Source organism: Lagenorhynchus albirostris, chromosome 9 (genome assembly GCF_949774975.1).
Source record: "Lagenorhynchus albirostris chromosome 9, mLagAlb1.1, whole genome shotgun sequence".
Taxonomy (NCBI): domain Eukaryota; kingdom Metazoa; phylum Chordata; class Mammalia; order Artiodactyla; family Delphinidae; genus Lagenorhynchus; species Lagenorhynchus albirostris.
The window spans coordinates 76,048,175-76,065,405 of record NC_083103.1 but is presented as its reverse complement, the minus strand read 5'-3'; the positions used below and the strand labels follow the sequence as shown (position 1 = coordinate 76,065,405).

General features: G+C 38.9%; 1 protein-coding gene across 1 annotated transcript in view; it reads right to left on the bottom strand.

Annotated features, from left to right (window-relative positions):
• Window positions 1-17,231, bottom strand: part of ARHGAP42 (Rho GTPase activating protein 42) — a 293,648-nt gene that overhangs the window by 219,383 nt on the left and 57,034 nt on the right. Inside the window, exon 2 of the mRNA XM_060160265.1 lies at window positions 3,717-3,812. Within this exon, the coding sequence (XP_060016248.1) occupies window positions 3,717-3,812 (96 nt within the window). The remainder of the gene's footprint in view (window positions 1-3,716; window positions 3,813-17,231) is intronic.

The following is a 17,231-nucleotide window of genomic DNA, read 5'->3' as shown; positions in this document are numbered from 1 at the left end:
GATTTACGGGACAGACACAGGCCTACGTGCCTAACAAACTCCCGGAACAGCTTCCACAAGTTGACTCATCATACTGATATAGTAACAGAACCCTCTTTTCCTTACCTTGCTCAAAATCTGTTTTTTGCCCTATTCCACCGTAAGCACACTGAAAACAGACATCTTACTCATCTTCCACCCCCTCCCACCACCATAACTTATATGCAGAAAGTTTGCAAATGCCTTGACTTTACAAGTTATTTTGCACTGACACTGCTCCCTTATAAAAGATGAGCTTCTTTTGTAAGTCATCATCTTCAGTGGTTACATCAATGGTAAGTCTCAAGGCTACTCTGGCTGAGAGTATTATGGCTATTATTCAGTGCTAAGAGTCACAGCTGTCCCTATTTCATTCCTCCTTTATTAAATCAGAGGAATAAAGAAGAAGCTGAAACTGGGGCTTCAACAAGCTATTTTTTATTAACTTTTCATTTTATATTGGAGTATAGCCAATTAACAATGCTGTGACAGTTTCAGGGGCTCAGCAAAGCAACTCAGCGGAACATATACATGTATCCATTCTCCTTCAAACTCCAATCTAGGCTGCCACATAACATTGAGCAGAGTTCCCTGTGCTATACAGTAGGTCCTTATTGGTTTAAAGACAGCTGAAACTTTGTATCTTCCCCTGTGGAACTGAAGCTAATGAAGGTAGGTAAGGATAGTTCTTGCCCTCCATCCACACCAGCCTTACCCATTATCCTCAGGGATACATTCTTAGATCACTGTCCTTGGTACAACAGCTTGTGTTAGCCTCACAATTCCTCCATGTTTGGAATGATTATTCAAAGTCTTCTACTACTTCTTTATTATATACATAGTTATTTTTAACTATTTACAGTGCATTTGGGGGCTCAGTAAAAGGATAAAAACTGCTGGATGGTGAGGATATGGGAATATATCTATAATTTTACATTAGTTGTTTCAGAAATAATTTTTGTTTATAGATCTCTGTCCTCTAAGTTAGGTTTTCCTAACAAAGCATTGGTGTTTAAATCAAATTCCCAATAGGAGTTAAATAAGTCTCCTGATTTAAAAGTAGCGAGCCATAACATCTACCCCTATATAGTATATAGTATTCTCCTTCCACTCCCCAATGCTGAATTTAATTCCTCAAAGCCCCAAAAGCATTAGAACTTAATATTCAGTGCCTATCATAAGCTTTCACATACTGATCAATTCACACCTTTCCAATCTAATCTGCAAAAGCCACAACAATAACATCCATCTAGACAAAGTGGAAAGAGAGAAACAGAGCAAAGTTGAGATATCAAGTTCACCACAACGGGGGGGAAATCGCCTACCATCCATCTGCCTGCAAGGTCAAAGAGCATAATGATTAAAAACGCCCACCTCTGCCATTACTCCATGTGGCTTCAAGAAGGAATTTTAAGTAAGAAGCTTAAAGGAAATTGTGAAATATGCAGAAATATACTTATTGCACTGTTAAAAAGTAAAAGACCAACTAGAAGCAGTCTGAGTGTACTAAAGAGATTATTTCATAAATTCATGTACATGAACCTATGGAATATTTTAAAATCATAAAATCATTAAAAATTACAATAACTATAAAAACCCGGAAGTATTTGCTAGAATCCTCTTTATAAAGGAGAAGTAACCAATTATATACAATATGTAGTTATATGTAGTAAAACTATATTAATTATATTAGAAAAAGATACACATAAGTGAAAAAGTTAAGTCTATAAGGAAAATTATATCATTTATACAACAATTTAACCGAAGGTTTACCATGAGTCAGACCCTGGGTCAGGTGCTAAAGTGAAATGATTGAAAGCAAAAAAAAAGAAAAAGATCTGGCCTCTGCCTTCTTGGATTTTACAGTCTCATCACTAAGTGAAAATAATTGCTGTTATGTGAGCATGTGGGTGTTCTTTCTTTCTTCTGAATAATAATGCTACTATATCAGTATTTTAGTAATATAACCAAGGCTTTTGTCTGGTGAGGTGTATTCCAAAGCCAATGTTGGGGGCTAGACATTTATGACACAAACGTCATGAAATGGCACACAGGATGACAATTGTTCCAGCTGTCAGTGTCACGTGATCACTGATGCTGGCCTTCCGCGTGTGTCCTGTAAAGAGGAGGAAGTCACGCTGCCTGAGGCCCAGGTGGCAGCCCTCTTCCTCCTTCCTAGGGGCTCCCTACCTACACCTCAGCCAAGTCAGGCTCAGCCGCCTCTCCCCACAGACCTGAGGGCGTATAGAGCCCCTCACGATCCCAAGACCAGCCCCCTCCACACCCCCTCAGCATACCTAACACTCCTAAAGGAGCAGACAAATCAAGCAACCACCTGGCACAGCTCCTCTGAAAGAGGCCAGCTGGGCCATGTGACGACTGCACAACACGCACTCCACACCAGAAACAGCTTGTGTGAGGGCTGTGCATGTGATTTCTCCAGATGGAACTTTTGTGAATGTAACAAGCTAAAGCCACACAATGAATCGGAAACTCATTCGGCTTATCTTCTCCTGAGAGCTCTTTCGTTTCACAGCTAGGTTTGGACCTGACACTTTAGGTTTTCGAAAACAATAAAAATGTATTTTTTAGAAATACATATATAACTGACAAAACTATATAAGAAAAAAAAAAGGCAGAGGAAGGAGAGGAATATGATTGTGGAGAAGCATGTCAGGGATTCCAAAGCCGCTACTCAAAGAGAGGTCCATGGACTACTGACACTGACATCACCTTCAAGTGTGTTAGAAACACAGAATCACACACTCCGAGACCTTCTGAATCACAGTCTGCACTTAATGAGATCTCCAGGTGTATCATATACACATTTAAGTTTGGGAGTCACTATTCTAAATGCTTGTCATATTCTATTTTTACCTGGAAGGTAAGTACACTTAGTATATTATTCTCTAAAATGTATGCACATATTTTATAGTCTTCTGATTGTGTGACTCTAATCCAGCCTACAAACGGACCCCATGTCTACAAACTGTCATGGAGGGATTGTTAAAATGTGGGGAAAAGAATGCTACATGAATCTGATCTTCAAACAGTAAAAACTCAGATACAGATAAAACTTGAGACCACATAACCCAACCTCTTCACTTATGGGAAATGAAACCATCCAATTCAGGAAGGGGTATACCTTCACCAGGGTCAGATTGCTAAATATCTGTGGCAAAATCATATGAGGGCTCAAGTCTCCTGATCCCCAGTAATGTTCTGTGTCCTACACTAATACTGGTTAATACGTCCTGACTGATTTTTTTTTCTTTATAAACAAATACTAAAGTTAAAAGAGAAATCAGTATTAAGTTTAAAAAAAAAAGTAAGCTAATTCTTAAACCAGTACCTGGTACATTTGATGGCAGATGACCAATATGTATTTGTCTGAATGAATGATTCACTTTGAGGCAAAGAAAAACAGTGTTATCCACATCTTCTCAAAGGGCTGAGCTGAATTATAGAATGGTTAAGTAACTTCCTTATGGAAAAAACCACAGAGCTCAATTTTAAAACAATTCATAATACTCTCCTCCACAGAAACCAAAAATTCGCCCTTATGCTTTTATCAAAGTCAGAATATTTGACATATTTGGTATTTGGGTGTGTGAATCTGTTTGATTTCAATCAAGTCATTATATGAAGTAAGACTTTTAAAATTATTACTTAGAATATTGAAAAATATCACAACTCACCAATACTAATTTCATCATCTGTTTCAGCATCACCAATACATTCAAACTGGAAATCTTGCAGTGACTGGGAAAATTTCTGTACTGCCATAGACAGATCTGTAATTAAAAGTTTAAAAAAAAACCCATAAGTTGAAGGTACAATACCATGGAATACTCAAGAGTTTCCACATGTATTTACATAACTTTGCTGCTAATGCTATATTGACCAGAACCTTTTTAAATACCAGCTTGACAAATTTAAGCAGAATTTAAAGAGACTACTAAAGAAATATTTTAGGGATTAGATCTGCTCTGCTTCCAAAGCAGATTTGTCCCTTTAAGAAAGTTTTGGTGCCAGTTGTGTATTATCTGGAAGCCAATTTCCCAAAGCCTTTATCAAAGAATTACCATTCATTCCCTATAAATGGAGCATTTATTAAAAAAAAAAAAGAAGAAGAAGAAGAAGAAGGAATGCTACCAGGTTACTGGTGGGGGAAAAAAAAGAAAAGTAGCGAACCTTTGATTAGAAAGGGTCACCGATGTTATTCTATACAGACAGGGAATGTGGAGCAGATAGGGAATGTGTTTTTACCAATAAACGCATTCTCATTCTAAGGTGAAAGGCCACGAGAAAAGTTGTTTACGAATAACCTTGTGATTTATAGGAAATCTCAAGCTAAACATACTCCTCAGTCTTGACTTCAGTCTGAACAAATTCCAGAGAGTGACTAAATCCAGAAGAAGAATTCTTCCTTAATCATGGAGAGAATAAAGAAAAGCCCAGAATAATGAGAAGTAAATTCCTGGGAAGCAAAAGCCTAGGATGCAACCTAACAGTGACTAAGAATGCAGACTCTGGAGCCAAGACGGCCTGGGTTGAAATCCAAGTCCTACCATTTACTCATTATGTGAACCTGGGCAAACTTTTTTAACTCCTCTGGCCCTCTATTTCCTCATCTGTAAAGAGTGAATAACAGTAGTATAACCACTTTATAGAGCTGTTTTGAGGACTAAGTAAGGTAACATTTGCAAAGTGTTTAGAACAGAACCTGGCACTTAATAAGCACTATTTATGTTTGTTAAATAAAATTAAATCAATCTGACAGTGCAGCATCAGGGAAGCTTCAGAGGTCCCACCTCTCAGAGCTACTGTGATCTTCCATGCTAACCCTTCACAGAAGTCTATGCCCGTAGGAAACACATTTTTATGGAAGTCTGTCTACACTTTATTTAATGTTATCTCTCATCATTCAATTCTGATACCTTGAATGCATAACATTTAATTCAAGCAATAGGACTTGACAAAGACTCTCTCCTTGGCCAATCTTCAGTCAGGCTCCTCTGAGCCCTTTTCTTGTCTATGCCTCTACTTTGGCTCTCTGTCCTCACTGGGCCTACATAGACCAGTTTTAGCAAAAATCCTGCCAAGTCAGTTTAGAGAATATCTAAACTGGTATCTGATCAAATTCCCCATCCCCCACCTTTGATGCTTAAGCCCTTGACCTGCCTTCACCAAGAAACCTTTACATCTTCTCCTCTTAGTAACTTTCCATCCACTGACAGCCCCCCCTAGCCCCGCCACCCAACATGCTCCTCGGCTATAAATCCACATTTGTTCTTGTCGCATTCAGGGTAGAGCCTGAACTCTCTCCCCTATTGTGACACTCTCGACATCTACAGCATCCGACCTGAATAAAGTCCTCCTTATGATTTTAACTAGCATCAGAATCATTTTTCTTTAGGAGAACAATTATGGCCCGATGCCTAGACATGACACCAGGACTTAATGTGGTAACCCACCACTCATGAAACTGCAAGCCCAGGTACCAACCACAGTAAGCACCCATGAGTGAACAGGTCTCCAAACAAGGTCACTTACTGCACCATGTGAATCAAGAACTCACCAACACCCTCACCAACAGGAATTCTGAAGACCACAGGTCTTGAGCCTCAGAGAGGCTTTTAACATACACACACACACACACACACACACACACACACACACACACACAAGACTGAGAATTTTTTAAATCTTGTTTGAAAAAATAAATTGTGCTCTGGAAAGAGGGTATTACTACTCACAGACTAACACCTCTTCCCAAAAGAGGGGTAGAACTTTGGTGCCAGCTGCACATTCTACTTAAGAGGTACTTTGGATTTAGGAGAATAGAAAGGTCTATCAGCTTAAGAATGGTTCTGCTTTGGGCTCTCAGGAAAAAAGATGAAAAGAGTCTCCTTAGTGGATTGTTAGTCAATGAGAAAAACAAAGCCTTCATCAGAACTAGACTTCACCAATTGGCTGTGAGGCCCTAGACAAATCATTCACCCTTCACAAGACCTGGTTTTCTTACCTATGGAACAGAGAAGGAATACTCATCTCACAGGTTGTTATAAAAACTAAATGAGGTCTGTGCCTGGTACAGACTAGGCAACTTAATAAATGGCATCAGTTGTTATCATTCAAGCCCAGCTCAAAAGGTGGGAAAGTTGACTGGCCTTCCAGACAGAAGGGACCCATGCATGCAAAAGTATGCATTTATCTGACATTGCATAGCTCTGGCTAAGGGTAAAGAAATCATAACACCTATATCAAATGTTATGAGAAGACAAAAAAAAAAAAAAATCAGACTCCTAGGATAATTTTTAAGCCAAACTGTGTGCAGGTACTCTCCGTGAGAAAGGGGCAGAACATTCCATTTAACGTTTATTTTTCCATGTACAATATACAGGCCTTATGCTAAACTGGATTTGAAGTCACAGATGGAATTCCTAAAGCAGAGTGGGGGTAGTAGGTAATATGCATAGATCAGGATGCTTAGGAATTCTGTAACAGATAGCCTTCCTTCTCTCCCCTCATCACCACAAGTTCCTCTGAGTTTCCCCTCAAACTCAAGGAGATACCCGGAAGCTTTCTCCTAGGGCAGGGGTCCCCAACCCCCAGGCCAGGACTGGTAGTTGTCTGTGGTGTGTTAGGAACTGGGCTGCACAGCAGGAGGTGAGACATGGGCGAGCAAGCGAAGCTTCATCTGTATTTACAGCCACTCCTCATCACTCCCATTACCTCCTGAGCTCTGCCTCCTGTCAGGTCAGCGGCAGCATTCGATTCTCATAGGAGCTCGAACCCTACTGTGAACTGTGCACGCGAGGGATCTAGGCTGCGCACTCCTTATGAGAATCTAATGCCTGATGATCTGGCTGGGGAGAGGCTGCAAATACAGATTATCATTAGCAGAGAGGTTTGACTGCACAGAGACCATAATAAATCATTTGCTTGCAGACTCATATCAAAGCCCTATCAGTGAGTGGCAAGTGAAAACAAGCTCAGGGCTCCCACTGATTCTGCATTATGGTGAGATATATAATTATTTCATTATATATTATGATGTAATAATAATAGAAATAAAAAGTACACAATAAATGTAATGTGCTTGAATCATCCTGAAACCATCCTCCCTACCCCGGTCTGTGGAAAAATTGTCTTCCATGAAACCGGTCCCTGGTGCCAAAAAGGTTGGGGACCGCTGTCCTAGGGAACTCCTGACATAAAACCCCACAACCAAACATTTCTTCCTAGACCATTCTTTGCTTCCCATGGCCTTGCTCCTTGACTGAGAAAGGTAAGCTGCTTCGTCCTTTTACAGAGATCTCAGTGAGTACACTGTAAAAATTCCCATGCCTGAACAAGAACACAGGAGCCCACTGTCCATATAGCCAAGGGATTGAGAGTATGAGCTCTAGTGGCAGATGAAATGGGTTAGCTTCCCGCTTCTACCAACCAGTGGCATGATCATGGGCAGCCTTCATAACCTCTCTGTACCTCATCTGTTAAGTGGAACAGAACCCATCTCTCAGGGTTATTGTGAGGAGTAAATGAGTTAATATAGATGAAGCATTTAGACATACAGCTAAGCACTTAAAACGTGTTGGCTGTTTCCCTGTTGCAAGTCTGAGAAAGGAAAGGAAAAGGGAAAATTTCAGGAATGAAGGTGGCAGCTGTAAGGCCTTAGACAACCTTGGAAAGTGCTCAATAAAACAGTCTGTTGATTGCAATTTCAAATTCTCTCTTGGTGCCCTACAATCATGCCGTGACAGAGACTACCTGATTATTCAGTATTTCTGTGTAAGAGATGGGTGTCTATTTCAATGCTGGATAGAATCAAGAATTCATGAATGATCTTCATGAAGCATAATGAGACATAATGAGACAGGACTATACACGAAAATATGCTTCTCAACTAGTTCAGATAATCCCAAAAATAAATGGGAAGTTCGAAAAACGACTTATTTTCAACTTCAAGTGTCATGAGTTCTTGATTTTCCTTTTGTTTGTTCTCATTTGCCAACAACCAAAGTAATGATGAGGTCAAAAATGTGACCAAAGTAAAGAACTTATGATATTTTCTGGCAGTCATATGAATCCATCTGAAAAATGAGGAATCCAGTTCACACTTCTAATTTTGGCTCCATCTCCCACTGAGTGCAGTTCTGAACTAGAAAGAACAACACCTTTCACTGACTTATAACTCCATGGAACACACTCTTCCCTAATTGTCTAAGATTTCTAAACAATGGTCAGATGCACAAAAGAGAAGTACTGGTACTAAATCCTTGTAAATAAAATTGATTCACATCCAGTTATATAGACCTTGAATTTAAGACCTAATTCAGTTCTTAAAGTTTACTGTTGAATTTTAAAGTATCAAATTGTGTAATGATAGAATCTACATTTCTCTTAAATACAAAAAGAAAGATCAAATGTATAAAGCATGACAAGCAGGGAATCTAGCATAGGCAAGACTGTCTCTTTCTCCCTGTTTCTACTCAACTATTAGAACATGAAGACAAACAAGGAAAAAATCCCAGTCGGAGACACCCTGGCTATCTATATTCAAGGTGAAGGTGGAGGAGTAACATTTACTAGGGGTCAAAGTTGTACATAGTAAAGATGCCGCAAGTATCACTCATATCATATCCTTTCTATTTACCTAATGAGTTAAGCATAGGGTGTCTTCACATGTATTCACATTATAACTTGGAAGAATTACAGTAGGCTTTAATTAGTCAGCAATGTTTTTATATCAAAGAGTTAACCCGTAGCACGCGCGATTAGATGATGCTAATGAAGCACTAAAACTTCATTTCATTAGAAACACTTCAACCTCATTAGAGAAACAAAAAACAGTAAATATTTAATTACAACTCTTCTTACACACAGACTTAAGAGCTAGAGTTACCTGTTACTTTAGAAGTGTCAATGGAATTACTTTTACAATGTTAGCTATATTTATCTCAGAACAAGTACAACCAGCCAGTCCATTGGTTTAAGGCAGTTTTTCTTGAAATCTGGTTGCTCTGGGATGAGATTTTACAGTGCAGAAGGAATACAGGATGAAGCCATGGGAATACAAAGGTAAGAACAGAATATATCCTTCCCTCAAAAGGGCACAGTCCTATTCGGACATGAGGTATGTAAATAAATCATATCAGAGGACAATGGATAAAGTCTCCGACAGAGGCTAATGATAACAACATCACCGCAGATAGTACTTACTATGTGCCTGATACTTATCCAAGAACTTAAGGTAAACTAAAACCATTAATCCTCACAACAGCCTCATGAAGTAGATATCATCACTCCCATTTTACAGATGAAGGAACTGAGGCACAGAGAGGTTAAGTGACATCCCCAAGGTTGCTCAAGCTAGTAAATAACAGCAAGAATTTTGACCCAGGGAGCCTGGCTCCAAAGTCCCCACTTCACCACACTGCCAGACGGCTCTGTGCACAGAGGTAACAAATAAGAAGGCACAATCGGTCCAGCTGGAGTGCATGGGGGAAGGCTCCTCAGAGGATTCAATGAAGACAAGAACTTGAAAGACGTGACAACACACCAGGCAAGGCCACATTAACAAAATGTCCAAAAGCTTTCAAAAGGCAGCTTCTACCTACACATCCAAACACCTCTATCATGACTCACATCAAGCTGAGTACCACCAGCAACAGACCATCCAGTCTCTTGTACCTATTTTTATATTGTTATTCCACCTCCTTAGGATAGGCTCTTCTTCCAAGCTCTCTTTCAAGGTCTCTCTCTCAAGTCCCCATTTCCTCCAACAAGGTCTTCCTGATCCCTTTCAATGTGGCATTATCGCCTCCTTTATACCTCCTACTACATGTTGTGATGCTCTTGCTGTGCTTTCTCTATTTTACCTTTTATCAAGTTATTCATAAACCTAGGTTATCCACCTTATTTTAAATAGTGTTTTAAAGGCAGAAAACTTTATCATCAATGAACACTACCCAAGTATCCACTACCATATCTTGTATACAATTAGAGCTCAACTGTTGACACCATTAATTTCTGCAAGGTGGATAAATACCTAAGCCTTCCAGATCTAAAACATGAGTTATCCACTTTCCAATACAAGAAGCTTTCGTATACATTCACAATAACGATAGCAATGGTGTCGGTAAGATGTTTTACTCTTTCAAAGTTCTTATGTATTTTTCTTAATTCTCACACGAAGCTATGAGGGCTGAAGCTCTGAAAAGTTAGGTAATAACTTAATTTGCCCAGAGTCTAAGAGCTTGACTCCAACCTGGACTGCTTCCCAAATTGGATGTTCTTTCTACTACCTACCATAGCTACTTCCCGAAGAGTAACAAACATTAAAAACAGGGAGCATGTGACCTTTAGACAACATCTAATTAATCCCTTACCTGCTGTATAAAATCTAAGATAGTAAGACTCTCTGTACTGAGCTATATGAGAGTGAGCTACGTATGCTTATTAGCCTGGAATAAGCTACCAGCAAACATATATTAGATGGTCTAAAAGTCAAAGGAAATGCACATTCTTTCTTGTACTTTCTAGTGCCACAAGATAACTGAATAATGTTCTAGGTGTTAAGCTTCTTAAAGGTAGGTATATATTCTTCATCTCTCTTCACCATTAGTGACCAAAAGAAAGCAGACAGAAAAGAGAACAAAGGGACCAGGAAGAGAAAAGTGTACACCAACTACCAATGCATTCATAACATAAGAATCCACCATAGATAAATTACTGAAAAGCTTATGGTACTGGGAACATGAATATCACTGCAAGCCTTAATAATAAACAAACCATACATTATATAGGAGAATACATCACGGAATTACCAAATAAGCCTTGGCTTTTAATACCTGCAGTTATGCTTTTAATGTTCTCTCAGAGACCTGCAAATGTCAGACTGTTAGACAGAGAAAAGTCAGAGGAAAAGAACACCGGGTTTGTGGCAAAGTATAAGAAAGAAACACAATGAGAACTTCTTGTCAGTAAGAATCATTCCTATGGCTCTTATTTGAACAAAGTTTGAAAATGCCTACTTTGCTATTTTCTACTTTACATAAATGGCTAGAAAATCATGGTTATCCAATATTATTAAAGAAAGTCTTCCTAAAGAAGGTCCAAGACAAAGCTTGGTACTTATATGTTGAGGTGAAGTGAAATTAACTGAGTGACTTGTAATAATGGAATCAAGGAATTCTCTTTCTTGAAGCCCTAGAGAAACACTGCCGTGTCCATGGGAGGTGAATGGAGACAGAATCACCAGAGGGCAACGGGGCACGGATGCTATTCTTCATCCCCCTGGAAATGCAAAAGGCACAGACTACACTAGGCCACTAAATTAACTTGTTGTATTCTAGGATGGAACAACATGATTGTTTTGGCATGGTAAAACAAATTAGCCTAGCTCTAGACAGCCTCATTCATTTCCACACCAGATACACATTCAGGGTTATGTGAGGGATGTGCTCAGATAAGGGAAAAAAATCCTTCCTTAGAATCAATCATTCTTTCATGTCATGGACTAAGTGTGCACAAGACTCAGACAGACATGGACAGCAATCCACCACTTACTGAAATATGGCTTAGAGCAAGCACTTAGCTTCTCTAAGTCTCAGGTTCCTCATGTACAAAAGGAAAATACTAATCCCTTACAAAACTGTCATGAATATTACGTGAAATGGACTTAGCACAGTGCCTGGTAAAGAACAGAAACTTGAAATTCTGGTTCTCAACAAATGTTAACTATTAAACCACTATTTATTATGATGGCAAATGCAGAATATGAAATATTTTCATTGTAAGCATAACATATTTAATCTGTGTATTAAATTACTATCTTCAGGAGAGGTTCAGCAAAAATAAATAGTGGTACTGGCCTCTAATGAAGACCAAGCAGTTTGTAGTCCCATAAATGGTATGTGTTTGGCAAGCAGTTCCAGAAGATTCCAGCCTAAAAACAACAAACAGGAACCAACACTTGGCCAGATTTTATCCATAGTTTCTATAAAGCTACAAATTCCATAAAAATTAAAAACGAAAAACCACAAAGACTTCACTATTGCTACAACACAAGTTAAAAATAGAAAGCTGAAAGGATGAAATAAATCACCCATCTTCCTACCCTGGGGGAAAAACTAGGGGGGGAGGTGCGGGGAGGCAGGGGGAAGGGGAAGCGAAGGAAACAATGGCACACTGCAGTTTCTCTGGATTTTTCTTCCTGCCTCAATAAGCATTCCTTTGAGATTTCTCTTCCTCATACTCTTTCCTTCAGAAAAGATAAACCTATCTTTAGACACCTTGTTTTAGCTCAATACATGTTTTCTTTTAAAAAGTACTACTTATGGGGCTTCCCTGGTGGCGCAGTGGTTGAGAGTCCACCTAACGATGCAGGGGACGCGGGTTCGTGCCCGGGTCCGGGAAGATCCCACATGCCGCGGAGCGGCTGGGCCCATGAGCCATGGCCACTGAGCCTGCGCGTCCGGAGCCTGTGCTCCGCAACGGGAGAGGCCACAACAGTGAGAGGCCCACGTACTGCAAAAAAAAAAAAAAAAAAAAGTAAAAAGTACTACTTATGTATCTATATGCAGGCAACTCCTAAGTGGAGATTTAAGTTTGGCTACTGGAATTCCAAACAAAATTTTATAAAATATCCCACTTGACTTTTTTGATTTAACTAAAAATATTGAGTTATCCAGCATGGAGGACCTTGTAGGTTTCCTAGGCTTCTCAGCAACACTGGTTATGGCCTGGCATGCTTTCCTGGACTTCCTGGTCTACCTTCCCACACATGACCTCTTCCTTAGTCCAATCATTGTTTTCTGGGCATTTACAACTTATGCCCTTATTAACAGATTTGGTAATGGAAAGTGTTTAGTGTTCTAGCTTCACTTCTAGCCCTCTTTTCTCTTGACTACCTGAAGTATCTCTCTGCTCAAGATAATGACTCTGGAAGAGCATTTTGTGTTACCTTATCTTTCATGTCACCTAACAGCCTATTTCCAACTCTTAAAACTTACTTCCCTTTTCCATCAGCTCCTTCTTGGTATCATATGACAAACACATTTATGATAAAATCATGATTTGACTAGTTTAATCTCCTTTTTAAAGCATCACACTAAATCATTACCTACTAGGCAAGTCAAGCATATCATCTTTCCTCTATGTTTTTTAGGCCATCATTTTTCTCAAACTGGTCTTTGTACCTTCAATGTTCCAGCCAAACAAAACAATCTAAACTTCTGTTCTCCCAGCATCCACAGGGTCATTCTTCATGTTGGAAACAGCCCTTTATCTCTGCTGTGACCTTCAATTGCCTTCAAATGAATCAGTACTCACAGTTCCACTGTGAAGCTGGATTATACCTTACAAGAGCAGCTGGCTATACTTGAGGATGGTACCTGGAGTTTCCTTTAGTTCTTTTAAAGAAGCTTTAAGACATGCCTCTTTCTAGATTAATCTGAAAGCCCCACCCTAAATAATCCAACCAGGGCAACACACTTGCTGTTTGACAGATACCAAATACTGACACGCTTTATGGCACACAGCAGTGTGCCAGGAGTTCAGAAAGCCATGAATACTTCCAGTGTATCTTCTGGTGCCAAAACATTTATTAGAAAACTAAAGAGAAGGAAGTGAAGTAGTTTTATCCTGTTTTACATTTTTTTTAAATGCCAGTATAGCAGAATTTATATGAATTAACTTGTATTTTGTTACTTCCATTGAGGCAGCCAGTCTGGGTCATGTTTCCAGACTACTGAGAGTACATTTTCCCCCTCATCTGACAGAAAATTCTGAGAAGCACTATACTACTGTAATCTAGCTCCTTTTTGAATGTCTACTGACGTACCCTACATTATAATTTTATTATATTATATATTTATTTGTGTGTAAGTCCCATTTACCCTCATCAAACATTAAGCCCATGATGGGCAGAGAACCTCTTCAGTCTTTATTGCCTTCAGCATAGGGCCTTGAAAATAAGGGGCTGTCAAATAGAATAGAATGCAAAAATTCAGAGTATTTAGAAAAGGTAAAGTAAGGCCTTTCTAGGACTGGCAAAGAGCAATTAGAGATAAAAAGCCAGGTGGTTAGACTCAGACCCCGATCTAGCTATAAAAGGGGCTATGGGAACAGAGGAGTCCCAGCAAACAAACACACCTGAGGATCTGGACATCAAGTCAAGTAGATGAGATCGGAGGGCCAGAGGGAATGGCTAAAAGGTTCTTTCATTTAGGATCTGTTGGCTAGCTTTGCAAAAAGCAAAGCAGTGGAAGCTGACAGAAGCAGCCTAGGTATTCTAGGTGCTAACCTAAAATCTCAGTATTGCTTTAGAATAAACCCACCTCTAAAAATTATTCTGGTAATCTAATCAAGCTCAATGGGGAGAGCATCCAGTTTAAAAAAATAAAAACTAAAAATAACCTAAATGTTCCACAAACTTAAGTCACTACAGAGAAAGCTAGTCCAGGTTTTTATTTCCTTGCATCATCTTCTAATATAAAGAAGTCTCATTTAAAAAAATGATAAAAGCAAGGATTTTGGCGCCAAACAGACTACCAGTTTTGCTATGTGGGCAAGTTACTTAAGCTCTTCAAGTTTCAATTTACCTGTTTGTAAAAGAGGATAATAGTAATATACCTACTTCATAAGACTGTTGTAGTGACCAAATGAAATCATGCATGTAAAGTACATAGTAAGAGCCTGGCAAATTGTCATAATTATAACTGCTATTATTTTTAAGGAGGAAATCATTGGCTAGAAAGACACACTATTCTTGTCTCTTGGTTACTACTCCTATGTTAAGCTTACCTCTCAGGACCTAAAAAGATACCTACCATTATATGATGTCACCAAATTTAATGCAGCCAAAGTGCCTGCCGACCAAGGAAACACCCAAGTGATACCAAACATTATTACAGTCAATTGTCTCTATTCCAAAAGGTAATTTATCATTTACTTAAGTGCATTTTCCCATCAGCAGTTTAGCATCATGCACCATTAAAAAAATTTATACCACACTCATATTGCCTCTGATGAAACTTCAAGGTATCATTCCAGTGGTTAACAGATATCTGCATTCCAGCATTCCCTAAGAAAACACTGCTAGACCCAATAATGAAATCTGCTTAACCAAGCAAAGAAACAATCTAACATACATGAACCTCCAAAAATATTCTAAGTTCAATTTAAATGAAGTGATGAGCTTAGAATGTGGGTATAGCATAAGTGGCTGGCTATGTTTTTGTTGTTGTTGTTGTTGTTTTTATTTTGGCTGCATTGGGTTTTCGTTGCTGCGCGTGGGGCTTTCTCTAGTTGCGGTGAGCAGGGGCTACTCTTTGTTGCCTTGCACGGGCTTCTCATTTCAGTAGCTTCTCTTGTTGCGTGCAGAGCACAGGCTCTAGGCGCGTGGGCTTCAATAGTTGTGGCATGCGGGCTCAGTAGTTGTGGCTCGCTGGCTCTAGAGCACAGTCTCAGTAGTTGTGGCGCACGGGCTTAGTTGCTCCTAGGCATGTGGGATCTTCCCGGACCAGGGCTCGAACCCGTGTCCCCTGCATTGGCAGACGGATTATTAACCACTGCACCACCAGGGAAGCCCTGGCTATGTTTATTGTGACCACGTATTCGGGTTTTCACTATTGCATTTTTATTTATTTATTTTCTTTGGCCAAACTAAAGTATATTATATCATGTAATATCATGGCTATCCATGAACAGTAATGGTGGCAAAATAATTTTTTCACATAGCAGCATGACTAACACCCTCTTAAAGACTGGAAATATTTTATAATGAATAGTAATTGAAAGCCGAATACATAAGCCTCTGTCTTGGACAAGATATGGAAGTATGCTGGCATCATGCCTTGTTCTTCCAAAAGGAACAGAAAAAAACAACACTGCAAAACAAGGCTGAGCCTGGGCTGCCAGGGAAGTAAGGGTACAAAGATCATTATTCTCCATTTACACAATGTTTTTTGTAAGTTGTTTTCAATAAACTTGCTATCCCACATGTCTACAGACATCATTTTTCTGCTGTCCTACCCCATGTTGAAACATTAAAGCAATGTTTCAGAATATTTCAGGAAAACTTGCATTTTAACAGTGTAGTTTCCATTTTGTACCTTTGAGCCAACACCCCATCCCATGTTTAAGGTACCACAATAGAGATAATTTTGTTGGGATACATTATTTTATTACTTTTTAAAGTTCCAAGTGTTATGCTTTTAATAAAATGACTTACTATAGCCATCTCACTATCTTAAATACAAATGATGAGATTTTTCAAGCCATATTTGTACTCCTTATCTCACTAGAAACCTACTGGGCAAACAGACTGAGTAGATAATTACCTACATTCTACAGATGAGAAAACTAAGGTGCACGGTTAAGTGACTTTTCCAAGCAATAGAATCAGAGCTGGAATCTTAATCTCCCATGTCTAGACCAACCCTCCTCTTTCCATACCGTCTTAAATAAATAATCCTCTTACACCTACAATTCTACCATACTGGGGTTAGCTCAGTAGTAAAAATTTTTTTAAAATACTTTTTTTACCAGACCATTTACAGTTTTCTTATCATTTCCTCACTTAAAAAAAATCCTCATTCTTATGGATCTTACTGTATCTCCATTATGTAACTAGTTTAACTGTTGGTAAAAATGTTTTAAGTGGCTTTGAAGAAGATACTTTAAACATATGATACATTTTATTTTTATTTAGGGGTGATTGATTATACTCATCGAAAAACAGGAAGATAAATCTCAACCTTTTATTCCAAAAACTAAAACTCATTCACCTAAATACCATGCTGTTTGAGTTGCCAACATGCATGCAAAACCATATGTACAGAGTCAGCAACTGCCTGCTGTGATTCTGAATAGCTGAGACTTTTATTTAGCAATCAGAACTGAGGAATTCCAACTGTGTCAACTTGTGCAACTATGTCTGGCTTTAGAGCTTCCCACACTCTGGGAGACAGATTGTCTCTAATTATTTTATTGCTGCAAAAAAAGGGACTTTTCATAGAAATTATACACAAAATTTATGTCAGGCTTTTATCAGACAGCATGTAGTCAACCCATGATTAGGCCATCCTTCAATTTAAAACTTAAATATATATGTGGCTTGCAACTCTTCTTACCTGGTATTTTTTATTTACTTCAGAACTTATTAGTTCCTCAGCTACTAAAATTTTAAGGTGATTTACCAT